Source organism: Lineus longissimus, chromosome 19 (assembly GCF_910592395.1).
Source record: "Lineus longissimus chromosome 19, tnLinLong1.2, whole genome shotgun sequence".
Lineage (NCBI taxonomy): Eukaryota > Metazoa > Nemertea > Pilidiophora > Heteronemertea > Lineidae > Lineus > Lineus longissimus.
Genome location: NC_088326.1, coordinates 11932797 through 11948896, shown reverse-complemented (window position 1 = coordinate 11948896; position 16100 = coordinate 11932797). Strand labels below are relative to the sequence as shown.

Here is a 16100-nt window from a genome sequence, read left to right as displayed (position 1 = left end):
TCAGCTTGCAGGAGTGGATTTCATAAGCTAGCTATATAAGGCAGGGGGGGGACACCTCCCTATTAAGGACAGCACTAGCCAGTTTCGAGGGTGTCCTTAATAGAGAGGTTCTACTGTATACGTCGGCTCCAATGTGTACTGAAAATTGAGCTCTGAAAAACAATCTATGACCAAAACACACATTTATACTGAAATAGCTTGGATGCAAAAATGATGATATCGAAAAAGAACTTATGAAACTTGAAACCCGAGTGCTATTATACGATTGCCCGAGGCATCAGGCCAGAAATACGCAGGCAAGGGTGTACGGTAAACACATTTACGGTAAACACATTTACGGTAAACACATTTACGGTAAACGGGAAATATAATCGTGCGCCTCTTACTTTCACGTTTACAGATAAAGAGTTTTATCGTAAAATGTGACTTGCGCTACATCAAACATTTTGGAGTAAACCGTCCCTTGACATTGCCCATACGATGTCTGGTCTGTCCTCCGAATTTCAAAGCATTCCAGCCAGCAGCAAAACTTCATGATAAACAATTTCAAAATTTTCCAATGCATTTTCGATCATTTTTTAAGTTTTCGTTTTGCGGTAATTTATCACGCTATGGCAATTATAGCTTGGAAATGATGAAAAATGTCGAAATTACGCAAAAAATGTGTTGTTGGCATCACAGGGAAGAGCAATGACTATAAGAGGAGTCATCTTGTTGGGTCCCTGCGACCGAAAGCTCTGACATATTGCACCACATCTCTCAGGTTCGGGCAAAAAGCAGTTTACAGCATGGTAGATTAGGCAAGCAGGTAAAAGTGCAAGACTCCTTCTACAGGCCCCTGTGGAAGGATGGTACCCATAAACGGGGACATCACTTTGTGAATGCATGGAGTACCTGTGAAATCAGCGCTGCAACCTCAACCTAGGGGAAACTGGCAAGTTTGGGTAGGAAATCTTCAGGTGACACAGAGATAGGACTATTATAGTTTGTTCAGGTTCTTGACAAATGAAACATTTTTTGCTTTTTTTGTTTCTCGGTTGAATTTTACTGGAGAAATATCCCAAAATCTCAAACGAAGTTCAGTTTGTCAAGAACCCCAACAAAACTAAAGTTAGCATGAAGTTTCGGGAGGCAAAGTTTTAGAAGTGCTTTGAGAACAATTAGCATTTGTTGATCAATACATCAGTGCTACCATATCCAAAACACTTCGAAAAATTTGGCCCCAAAGTCTGATGAAGTGAAAATTAATGAAAGGAGGGAGCAATTAGCAATATAAGAGAGATGTCTGAGTAGTCTATGATGTTTTATTAGTGTTTTCCCCAGCTTTTGATCTCAACAAGGCCAACCTACAGCGACCTATCGCGTTCTTCACACGAATATCAGTTTTGCTGTTTGATACTTCAAAGACGTCATAATCATATATTCACAGTTTATGGAATTTCAAATGCACTTTAAACAGTTTTTGAGTCATCTGTGTGCACTGCGTGATGGCTTCATTGAAACAGGTTTGTGGTCTCAATAGCGATTTTTGAGGAAAAATACATTTTTGAATATGTCGGCTTAAACATGTCGGCTTAAACATGTTGGCTTAAATATGTCGGCCGGATGTGTTCACAACAGTCCGGGAAAAAAACTGATCGTATATTTCCTCTTTTTACTGTTTTTGTGGCTGCTGTTTTTACCATAGTTTTCCAAGTACGTGAGAAGTGAGAGATTTTTTACTATTTTCTCGCGACAACAAAATCTCCCGAAAAACACCGAAATAAGCATGGATGTAAATGTTTACGCCGAAATAATTTCAAAACAGAGTCCTCACGTTTTGATCCCCTATTTCATTATCTTGTTTTGGATGTATTTATTAATACATGTCAACAAAAGTGTCGCAATGACAATGGCTGATACTTATAAAGGACTAGTAAATCCTTTTACTTTAAACTTCATGTACATTTACACCAGCCATCTCTGTAGAAAACTGTAGTAAAAGCATTTACTAGTCTTTATAAATATTAGCCAATGTGAATTCAAAATATTTTTAACACCCGAGGAAATTAAAATTTTCCGGAAATTTTTCCGGCCAGGTGTCAATGATTATAAGAAAGCCACCGGGACTAAACAAGACAGGGTAAGGGTTGAAAAGTGACCCGCTTTTCCTACCCAGGATATCCCCCAGCCAAAACTAAGCAGAATTGATTTTGATTTCATTTAGTTACCTTGGGGTTGGTCCATTTTGCTTTGTCAGGGTCCGCGGGTTGTGTTGATAGTGTCTTGGGAGGGTTCATGCTTGGGTCCGGGGGTGACAGGAGAGCACGTATCTTGGGGCTGTTTAACTGTTTGTCAGGGGTCCTTACCTGAAGGGAAACGTTCGGCGCGACGCCCGACATCAAATCCAAGAAATTCTCCGGGAAATTTTGACTTGGGTCCATTTGTACCTGCAAAACAGAGTCAGAGATTTGAAATCGTCAATAACATTGACCGCTGCACTTACGGACTTCTAACTGACAGGAAATTCATCGAAATGCTACTTTAAACTGACATCATTTTACTGCTTTGCAAAACAACGCCAGATAACTATGGCAACTCATGATAACTCGGTAACCCATTTATAGCGTGGTCACAAGTTCAAGAGTGAGTGCGCTGCACTGCTTCTCGTCACTGTCGTCACAGCGAGTATTCATAATGACCCAGGAATTTCAGGTGTCATTTTGTAATTGTTTACATCACAACGACCTCCATTTTGACGGGTTATGTCAGTGACGCAGTGACCCATCCTCAACAACAAGACGAATTCCACCTTGGATTTAAAATGGTATGACATATTTTTTGCCAGCACGGCCAACAATTCAATTCGTGTCTCACCTGATTGAAATTATTCTGTCCGCCGTATTGGCTGACTTGCTGCTGGTGTTGCTGAATGATCAGGCGTTGATGCTCTTGGGCAAGACGCTTTTGCTCCCGCATCTGCTTATGCCGCTGCTGCATCAGTAACGAATGGCGTACGATGTTGGCCTGAGACAACGTATTTGACGGAAATGGTTGTTGCTGTTGCTGTTGTTGTTGTTGTTGTTGTTGTTGTTGTTGACCGATCCGATTCTGTTGCGGCTGCGGCATTCCGTTTGGCATGCCTGAAAGTGAAGCAGAAAATTTTGTAGAACCGGATAATTTTGTATTCAAGACATTTTCGTGACTTTCGCGAAGAGGACATGCTTGTGAAATTATCTTAATAATAATCAGTTCTTATACAGCTTTCCAGAAATGGGGCGCTGAGTGTCCGAAATAGTGATGTCATAAGGGGAAACTAGGCCTTATGGTGGAAGGACAAAGAAGATAGTCATGGTTGACCAACACACTTGAATGCCTTTCATGACGGACAAGGGGGAAAAAGTGAGTTCCAATGCAAGATACCAATTTTGGGAAGCATGTATAGAGCGCTGATGGCTGGTTTTTGAAGGAAGAAAGTAATCACCTGCTGGTAAATTCTGAGGAAACCTCGGCCCACCTCCCTGCTGCTGCTGCGGCTGCTGCTGCTGGTTGAAGTTAATATGTCCCCGCGGTTGTTGTTGTTGTTGTTGTTGCTGTTGTTGGAACTGTCCCTGCATCATCGGCGATGTGCGCTGTATCCCCGCACCCGCGTCCAACGACGAATTCAACTCCATCAACAGACTATTGGCACTTGATTTCGGAATCAAACCGGTCGTGTCCGGCTGAGGCTGCTGCTGCGGTGGTCCAGTGCTGGAGACGACACTAGAGCTGGTAGAGGCCATGGGGTCGTCCCGCATCAATTGTTGCTGAATGGCATCAATCGCCATCTGCTCAGACATGTCTGACGATGTATTAAATTGCGACGCGGCCTGATTTATACCGAGTAAATTATCAATTTCCGTCAATGATAAATTCGATGAGTTTAGAACCTGTTCTAATTGCGACAACAACGTCACGTCATCTGTCATATTTGTTTGGTCCATAGGGGGCGCTGATTGTTGCATCGGTTGCGGCTGTGGATGTGGTTGCGGCTGCTGAGCCTGCGCCCCAATGTCTTGTTGCAACTCCTGCGCCTGCTGTATCATATTGTCGAAAAACGGGTCAGTGTTAGAAAATTGCGCTTGCGGACCACCGGTCGTCCCACCAGCACCCCCGGTGGAGCCACTCAATGGGACGTCAATGCTCTCCGCCCCCTGACTAGTGTGCGACAGAAGCTGTTGCAAATTCTCGTAAGTGTTTGTAATTGAGGTAGATGTTGACGGTGCTGCCACCTTTTGTTCCTTGACGTCATCCTTGGTGTTGCCGGGGAACGGTGAGTTAGGATTCGTGCGTGGATTGTCCCAAGAGTTTGGAGTCTTCTTAACATCCTTGTTACTCTTATTATCCGCTTTTACCAACGGTTTCAAATCCTCAACAGTTGATGTCGCGATCATCATTTTATCGATGTTTTTCGGTAAACTATCCTGGGGACAGCCCATTGGGTCAACACTACTCGCGCTCGCGCGTGCCTGTCTATTATTTTTCTGCACAGCATCTTTTTTCGACAACAACTGCGTGAGCAGCATATTATTCTGAACTAACTGGCTGTGATGGGAATTATGGGTCGACGATTCCGCCTCAACCATTTCGGTCGAATCGACGTCTTGCGACGTTGCCTTACGTTTCAAACTCGGTACATTCTGCACTATCGGTAGTTGCCTACTATTGTCTAACGAATCGTTATTATCACGGTCCCATAACTGTGAAAGAAAATCCAAATTCCCGCCTGAATTTATAACTTGCGCAATTTTATCCGCAGCAGCTGAAGTTCCGGTAGTGCTCGACAGAAAAGAGTCTAGTTCCATATCAAAGTCCGAGTTTGAGTGTGCCACGTTATTAGCACTCGTCGTGTTCATTCCTTGAGGCGCCCTCTGCTGGCTGTTGCTAGTACTATCCTGTTTCTGCGGCGGAGGCGTACCATCCTGATTGGTCGTACTTTCCTGCAAAAACGAATAAAGGAAAAATGAGGTTTTGGAAAGCATTTTTTCTTACTGAGAAATCAAGTTCAAATGTGCTGTGTGATTTTTTTGTTCAGTATACAGGATTTGAAATGACACGTTATATAGTACAGGTGTTAAAATGCCATTGCCTCGAGAACGCCGGTTGGAGCCGATTGCTGGTCATTCATGAAGCGGATTTTTCAGCCAGTGGCCTGAACTTCATGCTGAGGGAAAAGGTACATTGCTGTAGTGCAGTTATTATGCATGCAAATTCGCCAAAACTTGGCATTAATAGTATTTGTCCATCAGTCTTCACGTAATGAAATATATAATCAGTCCATAGCAGTCCTTAATACTTCTCCAACAACCTTCAAATGATTTTGAGTACAGAACATCGTTAGCAGGGGGCGATACTGGTACAGGTTGTGAAATTATTTCTGTAGAACAAGTTTTTTCAGTTAGGCAGTTGACACTCAACTCTCAACTCAATATACAACACCCACGGGACTGACAAGTGCTGTCCTTATTAGAGAGGTGTCCCGATTAGAGAGGTAGAATTGAATGGAAACAACCAATTTGGGACCTAAGTTAGTGTCCTTAATTGAGAGGTTGTCCTTAATAGATAGGTGTCCTATAAGGTTGGTTCCACTCATTTAAACATTTACAGAATGATAATTTTTTCAAAACTTCCGCCCCTTAAAATTAAAAAAAAATATTTTAAAAATTATTTAAAATTTTTTTTTTTTTTTTTTTTAAATTTGGAAGAAGTCCTTGAAGGGTTAATACATCTGCACATACCACATTTGCCTCTGATTCCTCATCCTCCTCTACCTGTTGTAATAATTTCTGTAACAACTCGTTCCTCTTCGGTCGTTTCACCTCGTGACTGTTGCCGTCTGCTCGTGGCTCATCATTCAGTAATTGCTGCAAATTAACAACAGAAAACTGTCAATCATGAAATTTTCACAAAACTAAAAGTTGGCGAATTTGCTATTTTCAAGTCACAGTAGACAAAATATCACACTTGCTGCCAAAATTGATTGGTTAATGCGTTTGAGAGTACATTTGGAAAAATAAAACGCTCCTGAAAATTTCCTTATTTTTGTCGTACAACACCGTTATAACCTGAGCGTTGTGGGAGGCATCAATTCTGTGTTCTCAGAACGCGAAATTTGAACTACACCAAAATGCAATTTCACCCAACTCTGAACTAAAATAGCCGCAAATATTTCCCAATTTACATTACGTCGTAGCGGGACGTGACTTTTAGTGAGAATGTGGCAATCCCATGAGACGACGAAAGTGATAAAATGAGCAGAATCACACCTTTAACAAAATATTCTCATTCCTCTTCGGCTCCGCCTCATTTTTGTCGGATTCGGATGTTTTTTCGCCCTTATCCACCATCTCATCGTCCTGCGACAGCAACTGTTTCAAGATGATGTTATCACCCTCCGGTCTCCGCAGGGGGTCGTCTGGGTCGTCCTGCGACGTGCTCTGGGGCTGTTCCTGCGGACTCCGGCCAGGGCCTGGCTGCGGCGACTGTACACTGATCGCAGGAGAACGTGGCACATCGCTGAAGAAAATCATTACGTAAGACGGTGACACAAGATCAAATCTTCGTGTCCTTGAGCAAGGCACTTTACCCTACTTACTTTTCTCCTCCTAGGAGTAAATGGGGACTGCACTGGCAGCGATGGCGGAATATGAATGCCTGTCCTCAGTGCTCAATGTACCTTGGACATGGATACTCTCCAGGAAGTGGAGCTGGGGTAATATCGTAGACGTTTTCAGTCACAAAATTTCAAAAATTTACCTAATTTTCAGGCAAAAATAAGTATTGCCAACACTAAAATATCAACCAGTGAGCTAATGCTAGTCTGTTTTGAAACCAAACATGCTTAACTATTCAATTCCATTCACACTTCCACACGGCAAGTAGTGTTTGAATGAAAAACTGTTTCATTCTAGAATGAGTTTGGCAGGAATCTGCAGTTGTTTCAGAACATGTTCGCCAGGAATCTGCAGTTGTTTCAGAACATGTTTGGCAGGAATCTGCAGTTGTTTCAGAACATGTTTGGCAGGAATCTGCAGTTGTTTCAGAACATGTTTGGCAGGAATCTGCAGTTGTTTCAGACCATGTTTGGCAGGAATCTGCAGTTGTTTCAGAACATGTTTGGCAGGAATCTGCAGTTGTTTCAGAACATGTTTGGCAGGAAGCTGCAGTTGTTTCAGAACATGTTTGGCAGGAATCTGCAGTTGTTTCAGAACATGTTTGGCAGGAATCAGCAGTTGTTTCAGAACATGTTTGGCAGGAAGCTGCAGTTGTTTCAGAACATGTTTGGCAGGAAGCTGCAGTTGTTTCAGAACATGTTCGGCAGGAATCTGCAGTTGTTTCAGAACATGTTTGGCAGGAATCTGCAGGTGTTTCAGAATATGTTTGGCAGGAAAAGAGTTAAAAACGCGCATTCTCCTTACTTCTGCTCCTTGGTATCCAACACCCTGTTCTGCTGCAGAAGTTGGCGCAGTTTGAACCGCTGATTGTACGACAGTCGATTGAACTGGTCGCGAGCAAACTGTTCCCGCGCAGCTTGCGACAAGTTTGGCATCTGAACGTTGTTGCCTGCTTGCGCCTCCATGCTCTGGAGGGCTGCCAGAGGATTCTGCAAGTTCGCACCGACCTGGGAGATGCCGCCACCTGTCGGAGAGAAAGATATCACATCATTCGAACGATCAATCAATCAATCATTTTAGGCCTTGCCATAGGAAGTTTATAGCTATGAAGCTTCTTCAAACACTGACAAAGCTTTGGCTGGAGCTGTGGTTTTGAACGATTCCTGATAAGCTTTCCTCACCTGATTGCTGTAGCTGCTGAAGTTTGAGCTGCGACATTTGACTGTTCATTTTCGAGCTGAGGGCCTGGGCAGACGTCGCTGGCGCCACCTGCTGGTCACTGAACACATCATCGGACTGACTGGACAGACTCCCTACAAGACGAGCATGCGTCAACATGAAAAAGTACACATGCATCCTGTTATCAGCATGCTGCTGGCCAGGATGGAGGGGGGGGTCACTGAACTAATCAAGTTATGCACAACCGCGTCCAAATTTTGGCCGCCAAAGGGTGCTAATTCTTGTCAAATGTTGGGGGCCTGCACTGGCAGTCAAAATCCCCCAAAACACCTTTCAAAGGATAACACCTACGAGCTTTTCAATATCCCACAAGGCACAACTGTTCACATCAGTACTTAGATCAAAACAAGTGAAGTCACTAAGTAGGCTTTAACTTTAACTGGGTGTTATCTCCTTCAGGTAAGCCTATTAGACTTTTAAAACCAAGTTAGAGACAAACTTCCTTTCAACAACTAGGCCCTGGTTGGTATTAGAATATCACACAGAAACAACCATCTGTGGCCAAGGACTTAAGATCATGCCACCTACAGGACAAAACAACAACTTACTTGACATAGGCGACATCATCGAGGTCGATGATGAATTACGCTGGACCTGCGGCTGTTGAAAACTCGGCGGGAGATTTCGCACCTGTCCCCGCCCCTGCCCAGTCATCCCGGGGCTCCGTTGCTGCTGCTGAAATCCCGCGCCCGGGCTCCACTGGTTCTGACCGGCGAATCCCGGACTCCGCTGACTCTGGGCGGCAAATCCCGGACTCTTTACAGACATCACAGCGTTTGGACTTTGGACAAATCCCGGGCTCAACTGCCCTGAATGTCCGGATTGTCCTGAATGTCCCGATCCCGCGAAACCCGGGCTTCGTTGATTTGGAAATCCCGGCGATAAGGAGCTACGATTTTGAACATTTAGTGTCGGCGGACGCTGCTGCATTCCGCCTTGAGTCCGTACCTGCGGGGCATTTATTTGCGACATGTTACTCCATGATATATGCGTGGTTGGCGTATGTGCTGCCGATGCCAGTGTCACCGATTCCGAACTCGGACCCGAATTTGAAAAATTTGAATTTTTTAATCCAAAAGAATCTGCATTCAGCAGCATATCCCAATTTGCCGTATCTAAACCAGGGTCAATATTCATTTCGTCCTTACGAAACTGTATCTTCACCCCGCTCATTAAGTTCTTCATGTTCATATTTGAAATATTCGAAATTCCCAGCATGCCTCTGTGTGCTGTGCTCGTCTGTCCGATAATCGACTTCATTAGACTCGTAGATGCCGAACCTTTTAGTTCGTGGTCCGAATCGCACTCCCTGGAAGAGAAACGGCAGCCTGGTTATTAGAAATACAGAAATACACTTCAAGTCATTCATCACCAAACGTGACTTAACCAATTTTGAGAAATTCGTGGAAATTTGTTTGATAATGCATTGGAAATGTTTTACCAGAAAAATGTAATATCACTGCTGGTCCATAAGTACGTCTAATGCCACCTCGAATTGTAAACTTCAAAATATTTGGTCTGGCATTTATCAAATTTTGTGATGATGCTCTTCATTGAAGTGAACTCTATACCCAGCCAGTCCAGGCTTACATAGGATTCAAATCATCACGTTATCACATGACACAGCATGATGACAGAAAATCATACGTCGCCCGCTCTTTAGAAATGCCTTGTTCAATCTCAGTGACTTGTTTTAGTGACAATATTAACCTAATCTATCCGCAGCCCTAATGGTGTGACAGGCTTCAACCCGACAATATTTCCTTCACCGTGTGTGTATGGTAACAGTGTCCTGCAGCCGCTGAAGTTGGAGAAACCCACAGCCGTAATCAGTCCTTCACCATACCTCAGCCAAATTGTTCAGTTCCCTATTAACACAGGCTGAAGCCATTTTTATTCTTAGACCAACACCATATTGTATATGACGTCATAATGACATTTGTTTCATCGATGTGCTTACGATGTCATTTTCCTTGCTATAACACAATAAACAATTCCTTGCTACAAGGCGAAATGGGGGTAGGCAAAATGGGGTAGGCAAAATAGGGTAGGCAGTTGGAGAAATGGGGTCAGGCAAAAAGGGGGTAGGTGGAATGGGGGTAGGCGGAATGGGGGTAGGCGTAATGGGGGTAGGCGTAATGGGGGTAGGCGTAATGGGGGTAGGCGTAATGGGGGTAGGCGTAATGGGGGTAGGCGTAATGGGGGTAGGCGTAATGGGGGTAGGCGTAATGGGGGTAGGCGTAATGGGGGTAGGCGTAATGGGGGTAGGCGTAATGGGGGTAGGCGGAATGGGGGTAGGCGGAATGGGGGTAGGCGGAATGGGGGTAGGCGTAATGTGGGTAGGCGTAATGGGGTTGGCGGAATGGGGGTAGGCGGAATGGGGGTAGGCGTAATGGGGTAGGGAAAATGGGTAAGCGAAATGGAGGTCGGCGAAAAGGGGGTAGGGAAAATGGGGGTAAGCGAAATGGAGGTCGGCGAAAAGGGGGTAGGGAAAATGGGGGTAAGCGAAATGGAGGTTGGCGAAAAGGGGGTAGGGAAAATGGGGTAAGCGAAATGGAGGTCGGCGAAAAGGGGGTAGGGAAAATGGGGCTAGGCGAAATGGAGGTCGGTGAAAAGGGGGTAGGGAAAATGGGGGTAAGCGAAATGGAGGTCGGCGAAAAGGGGTAGGGAAAATGGGGCTAGGCGAAATGGAGGTCGACGAAAAGGGGGAAGGGAAAATGGGGTAAGCGAAATGGAGGTCGGCGAAAAGGGGTAGGGAAAATGGGGCTAGGCGAAATGGAGGTCAACGAAAAGGGGGTCGGGAAAATGGGGGTAGGCGAAATGGAGGTCGGCGAAAAGGGGGTAGGGAAAATGGGGGTAGGCGAAATGGGGGTAGACATAATGGGGGTAGACGTAATGGGGGTAGGTGAACTGGAGGTAGGCGTAATGCGTCAGCAGCTCTGGTCAAGCTCAGCAATGACGTCCCAAAGAAGTCGGGGCAATAAGCGTTGTGTGTCCACCACCGTCAAGAATTAAAGGAGACCAAATTCACACTACAGAATCAGCAAAAAATTCACTTAGGGCTATCCACCTCTCTGAGGCTAACCACTTCATCGAGGGTTACCACCTCTCTGGGGCTAACACACTCTCCGAGTGAATGCAGCCTAAACTAGCAGAGTTGGAACATTTTTGGAGATATTGTAGTCGACTTCACAGGATGCGGAAGTTGGGCAACCCTCTGAGATATTTTTTGTCGATTACCCTGGTGAAAGTATCATGATGTCATGCGTATCAGTGTGACATAATTACCGACGATAGTTCGGCCTGGGCTGATCTGATAGAGTGTGAGCTCTTGGGCACAGTATGCCCGGACCATTATGATTCCTAGGCGAGACAATGCATTGTTAGGAAAAGGTGTAGAAAGGGTTTAAGTGAAAAGCCCTATGATGACCTCTTCTGTTGTTGATATTAGACTATAACCGAAAACTTTATCAACAAAATTATCCAAACATTGTTTTTTTCGATTCATTTTTCACTGAACTGCGCCTCATCATACCAGAGTGTCACACAAAAGCATTCTCCTACCTAACTTAGTTCACATCGCCACCACCAGATGGCCTACCTACCTGATAATTGAGTGTGATGACATAATATACTCTGGTTCTGCAGTGATTGCATTGTTGAAAAGTTTGCTCTTAGTCTGAACGAACACGAAGCGATTTTCCTGGAGTTTGAACCGATAAACGGCACTCGTACTGCAGCCATTTTTCAGAACTGAAACCAAATGAAAACAATATTCAAACGAGGCCAAAACTAATAATCTGCTTATCACGTTTCTCGTCCACCTCACATGGAAGCCGTATCCTTCCTATCTCAAAATTTCAGGTCAGAGTGAAAATGGGAATGGTTAAAAGACTGACAGCAGATAATTCCTCTTCTTCTTCAGCATTCGCTCTGCACTTGTAGGTGCTATTCTCCAGGGAATATTCCTCCTCCAAGGCAGGATCTATGGTTTAAAAGGAGCCAATTGGGTTTATTGGGCTGCTGACTCCGACTTTGGCCAGAGGTAGGATCAACACACGCAAGCAACATGTACTCATGTTTCTCACTTGGTGGGGTCTTTCATTTCCCAGGGCAAAGACAACAGGTGTGACCCTGGATTTGCCCCGGGATCGAACCCGGGCCTACTGCGTTGTAGCCAGCAGTGTTAACCACAAGGTTACCAGGCTCCACTGTTGACAGTTGCATCAGTTATAAACACGCCAACACATAACACGTACCTTCTTGATGATGTTTCCCGAGCTGTTGGACGTCGTTAACATGGCAGAAATCACGAATATTCTGTCCGATAAAGTCGGGGTAACTGTAGTGGCTGGGGGTTATTGCACTGAAGTGAAAAAACACAATGTTGCAAGATGTGTGAACTCTACGGTTGCCAGTGGTGACATTGTATTTTCAATTTCACACCACAGATCTTGAACGCAGAAACGGTCTTTTCAAAAGAATGCAAGGAATTCGGGCAATGTTCATTTCTGCCTTTTAGTACAGATGGCGACACTTTTGAGTAATTACGACCATTCTCATAAAAGTATAAAGCTCTTCTGCCACATGGCCATACGGTGCATCATTGGAGACTAAGCTCTGGGGATCAAGGGAGGAACAAGAGATGACAGGTTTATTAGAGACATAGGCCTGGTTCTTACAGTGCGATCCCCTTTGCGATGCTCCAGAACTGCCCACTCTGGGACATCAAGAGACTGGCCACATGGCCATATGGTTCATCAGTGGAGACTAAGCTCTGGGGATCAAGGGAGGAACAAGAGATGACAGGTTTATTTAGAGACATAGGCCTGGTTCTTACAGTGCGATCCCCTTGCGATGCTCCAGAACTGCCCACTCTGGGACATCAAGAGACTGGCCACATGGCCATATGGTGCATCAGTGGAGACAAAGCTCTGGGGATCAAGGGAGGAACGAAAGATGACATCCAGGTTTATAAGAAACATAGGCCTGGTATAGGCCTACTTGTGTAGTATAGCCATGAGTAGAAAACTGAACGGTAAGAAGAAGAAGATACTGACCTGGTGTCACAATTGACAACTTTTCCTGTTAGGTCCTGTTTCGTGGTGAATTGCTCTATACCAAGCATACTGCCAGTCTTCTCACTGATGGGTAGGCGCCGCGCTATACACACTAGGCAGGATTGGCTTTCTGAAAAAAAACGATTTAGAAAACGTTGGAATTCTTCCTTCTCGAGTTTATACCAAGACTCTTAAGATACCATGGTGTTTCAGCATGACTGTCAAATATTTCCCCATAAAGGGAATTACGCATGACCAGCACTTTACCCTACTTCCAATATTTTCCTTGGGCGGCGAAAATGCATATTCTCACTTCCTGTAATACAAGTCCAGATCAATTATCTAGATTCGCCCTGATGAATATGCGGACAGTAGGGCCCGCAGTAGGCTTCATTTCATAAACTTGCGTAAGTCTTCATGATGCATTATAACTTTGATACCTACTGAGGCACGCGATAGCCATCGTGCGAAATTCACTTTAGGTAAAAATGTAAAATGGCCCAGAAAGTTCAAAATGGCCTAAACCGGCCAGGCAAGGTGAGGAATCTACCCCCTAAGGCGTTACATAAGCTTCACGTTGTCACCTATCATGTGTCTGTCACTCATCACAAGTTAACTGACTTCGGCTCGGAAACATGATGTCCAAGCGTGAATCATTTCGACGTACTGTGAGATGAGAGACCAGTATTGACGACGTTGTGTCACTTTATCTTGCCTGCCGAGTTGCTGCCTAAGTAATTTCGTGAACCCTTTCTTCTTACCTGTTGAGCCCTCTTCCTGAGTTTCCGAGTCCTTGTCCACAGGGTATGGCTGATTAATGGCAGAGACCTGCATCGTCTCATACTGCGAGTTGTGGCTGGGCTCCAATTCATCGTCATTTTCACCGCCGACTTTGTTTAGCATACGACAATTAAAGGTGCGACTCCGCGATTCGTTGCAGCCAAGGTTTCCACTACTACTGCCAGGGAGAACTAAAATAGAAACAGACTTTATTACTAAAGACGTGGGGCTTCTAGGTCAGGGGGGCAAAAGACTCTCTGGGAGTGGGCAAAATGACAAAAACAGTGCCGATCATCAGTAACTCACATAACCACATAAACACCTTCCCCCCATGAACCCTGCACAGGTGCTTGAGCGAGACCATCTACAACTGGATCGACCCCATCCTCATTCAATCACAAATATTTCAGAACCAACTGAAGAAACACTGTTTTAATGGAGCATATCATCAAGTTTTCTTCAAAAATTTTCCCAGCTAGACTTAACTTTTGGAAAAAATATGCATTGTGGGTGTCGTCTGCTCAAATTACGGGCGGAATGAGCCTTCATTTCCAAAACCAACGCCTTTGAGCATCCACTGCAGGCCCCATCCTTGACACTGAGAATCTAAACTGGCCATGGTGCCCTGCACCCCGTTTTCTTCAAAATTATGCCTTGTGGATGACGTCTGCTCAAATTTCGGACAGAATGGGTCTTCATTTCCAAAACCAATGCTTTTGAGCGTCTACTGTAGGCCCCATCCTTGACACTGAGAATCTAAACTGGCCATAGTGCCCCGCACCCCTACGCCCTTGCGACGCAATACTTACCTAGAGATCTTGGCGTAAGGCTGCTATTGAACTGGGCATGGTCACCTATATGAATGACGTTATAGATACTCTTGCCAATCAAGTCTTCCTGCAAAGAGAAAGAGTGGAGACGAACGTTAACCGCAATTCAAACCGGCAAAGAACATGCTGGGTCAGCATCCTCCACTACACTTCTGTCCATGGACATCACGTGGACAGATTTTTTTAATTTGTGGCCCTTCACAGCAAGAGGAGGCGCATGTCCCACGGAAGATGAGCCTAAATCACACCAGCAGACAATCTGGAAGAAATCGATGAATTCGCATTCGACCTCTCTTATCAAGACACCTCTCTATTAAGGACAACAGTCCCTAGGTTGTCCTTAATAGAGAGGTTCTTCTGTATTGCTTGTAGACAATGTGGGAGGAGAAGTACCCATAAGTTACATGGTTAGTTACATAGGTGGTTTGTGGATTATGTCACTGTGAGCTATTACTCGGCTTGTGAGAGATCTGAGGTAAGGCTGGGGTGAACCTTAGGTAATTAGCTACAATTGGGCTCAAGGACAAAGCATTTATTCAACCATTTGGCTTTAAAGGGGTACGCTATTCCAAGGAGGATACCGCGGTGACGTCACATCACGTGATCCCGACCCATATTAGTGATCGCTATGGCCAATCAGATTCAGTCTACTGACAGCACCAGCACTGAACACATCTCCACGTCTCACTGTCTGGTGCGCTCCTGTACACAAAAACACCAATAGACATGAAATATTGCAATACCTAGTATGGATTCTTCCTGTGTAGAATAAAATTTACAGAGCAGATTAACTTCCACGAATAAAAAAGACGTTTGGCGTGGCCAAAGTGCGGAAATAATGGGAAATAATGTCTCCGCTAAAATACACTACGAAATACACTAGGCAATGCACTACGCGATACACGGTAGAGATGCAGTTGAGTTTGTTATTGTTTTGACTTAGAAGCCCGCCCATATCATAGTATATTCATGTATTCATGAAGTATGAACTCATTTCTGTCCCATACAACTCTAAGAACAGTCTATTTCTCCTTAAATCATCACCGAAACCGCGATATCCGCAGGAAGATTTCGTTCTAGTGTCCGAAAATGCATGATCTTACAGGGGCGCTAACTCGACAAATAGAGGGGATCTATGGGGATCTATGCGAGTTTTAGGTATTACAGGTCTCGAACTTGTAAAATCTGTAAACATGCCTCCAAATCCCATTATGATAATGAAGAGATTGCCCCATATCTGGGAGACTGTTTTGAAACCATCGCTAATTTTGGAAGATCGGTGCCGGCTATTTGGTTTAAAAAACCCTATTTTTCCCCATCAAAACAGCACTTTTCATTATTCAAATGATAGCTTATTGTCTGAAGACTTATTTCATAGCAGAAAAGTACTAATAACTCTGATTTGATGCGAAAAATCTAACTTTTTTGATGACTTGATTTTCCCTTGGCCGTGGATCGAGTTTGTTTACAATATGCAGCGCCATCTTGGAAAAGCCGTGACGTCACCGCGGTATCCTCCTTGACGCTATTCGTAGTAACTGGCGGTTCAGGTAAATAGA

At 44.6% G+C, this 16100-nt stretch overlaps 1 protein-coding gene across 5 annotated transcripts in view; it reads right to left on the bottom strand.

Annotated features, from left to right (window-relative positions):
- LOC135502730 (nuclear receptor coactivator 2-like) overlaps positions 1–16100 on the bottom strand; it is a 68285-nt gene that overhangs the window by 14725 nt on the left and 37460 nt on the right. For 3 of the 5 annotated variants that reach the window (XM_064795710.1, XM_064795713.1, XM_064795714.1), the window contains 14 exons: positions 14521–14608; positions 13693–13902; positions 12932–13061; positions 12131–12237; positions 11477–11624; positions 11160–11234; positions 8420–9180; positions 7814–7945; positions 7437–7656; positions 6285–6534; positions 5757–5882; positions 3464–4958; positions 2857–3122; positions 2211–2429 (listed from right to left, as the gene is read on the bottom strand). In XM_064795710.1, the coding sequence (XP_064651780.1) occupies positions 2211–2429; positions 2857–3122; positions 3464–4958; positions 5757–5882; positions 6285–6534; positions 7437–7656; positions 7814–7945; positions 8420–9180; positions 11160–11234; positions 11477–11624; positions 12131–12237; positions 12932–13061; positions 13693–13902; positions 14521–14608 (4227 nt within the window). The remainder of the gene's footprint in view (positions 1–2210; positions 2430–2856; positions 3123–3463; positions 4959–5756; positions 5883–6284; positions 6535–7436; positions 7657–7813; positions 7946–8419; positions 9181–11159; positions 11235–11476; positions 11625–12130; positions 12238–12931; positions 13062–13692; positions 13903–14520; positions 14609–16100) is intronic. The other 2 variants (XM_064795712.1, XM_064795711.1) reach the window with 2 other exon arrangements.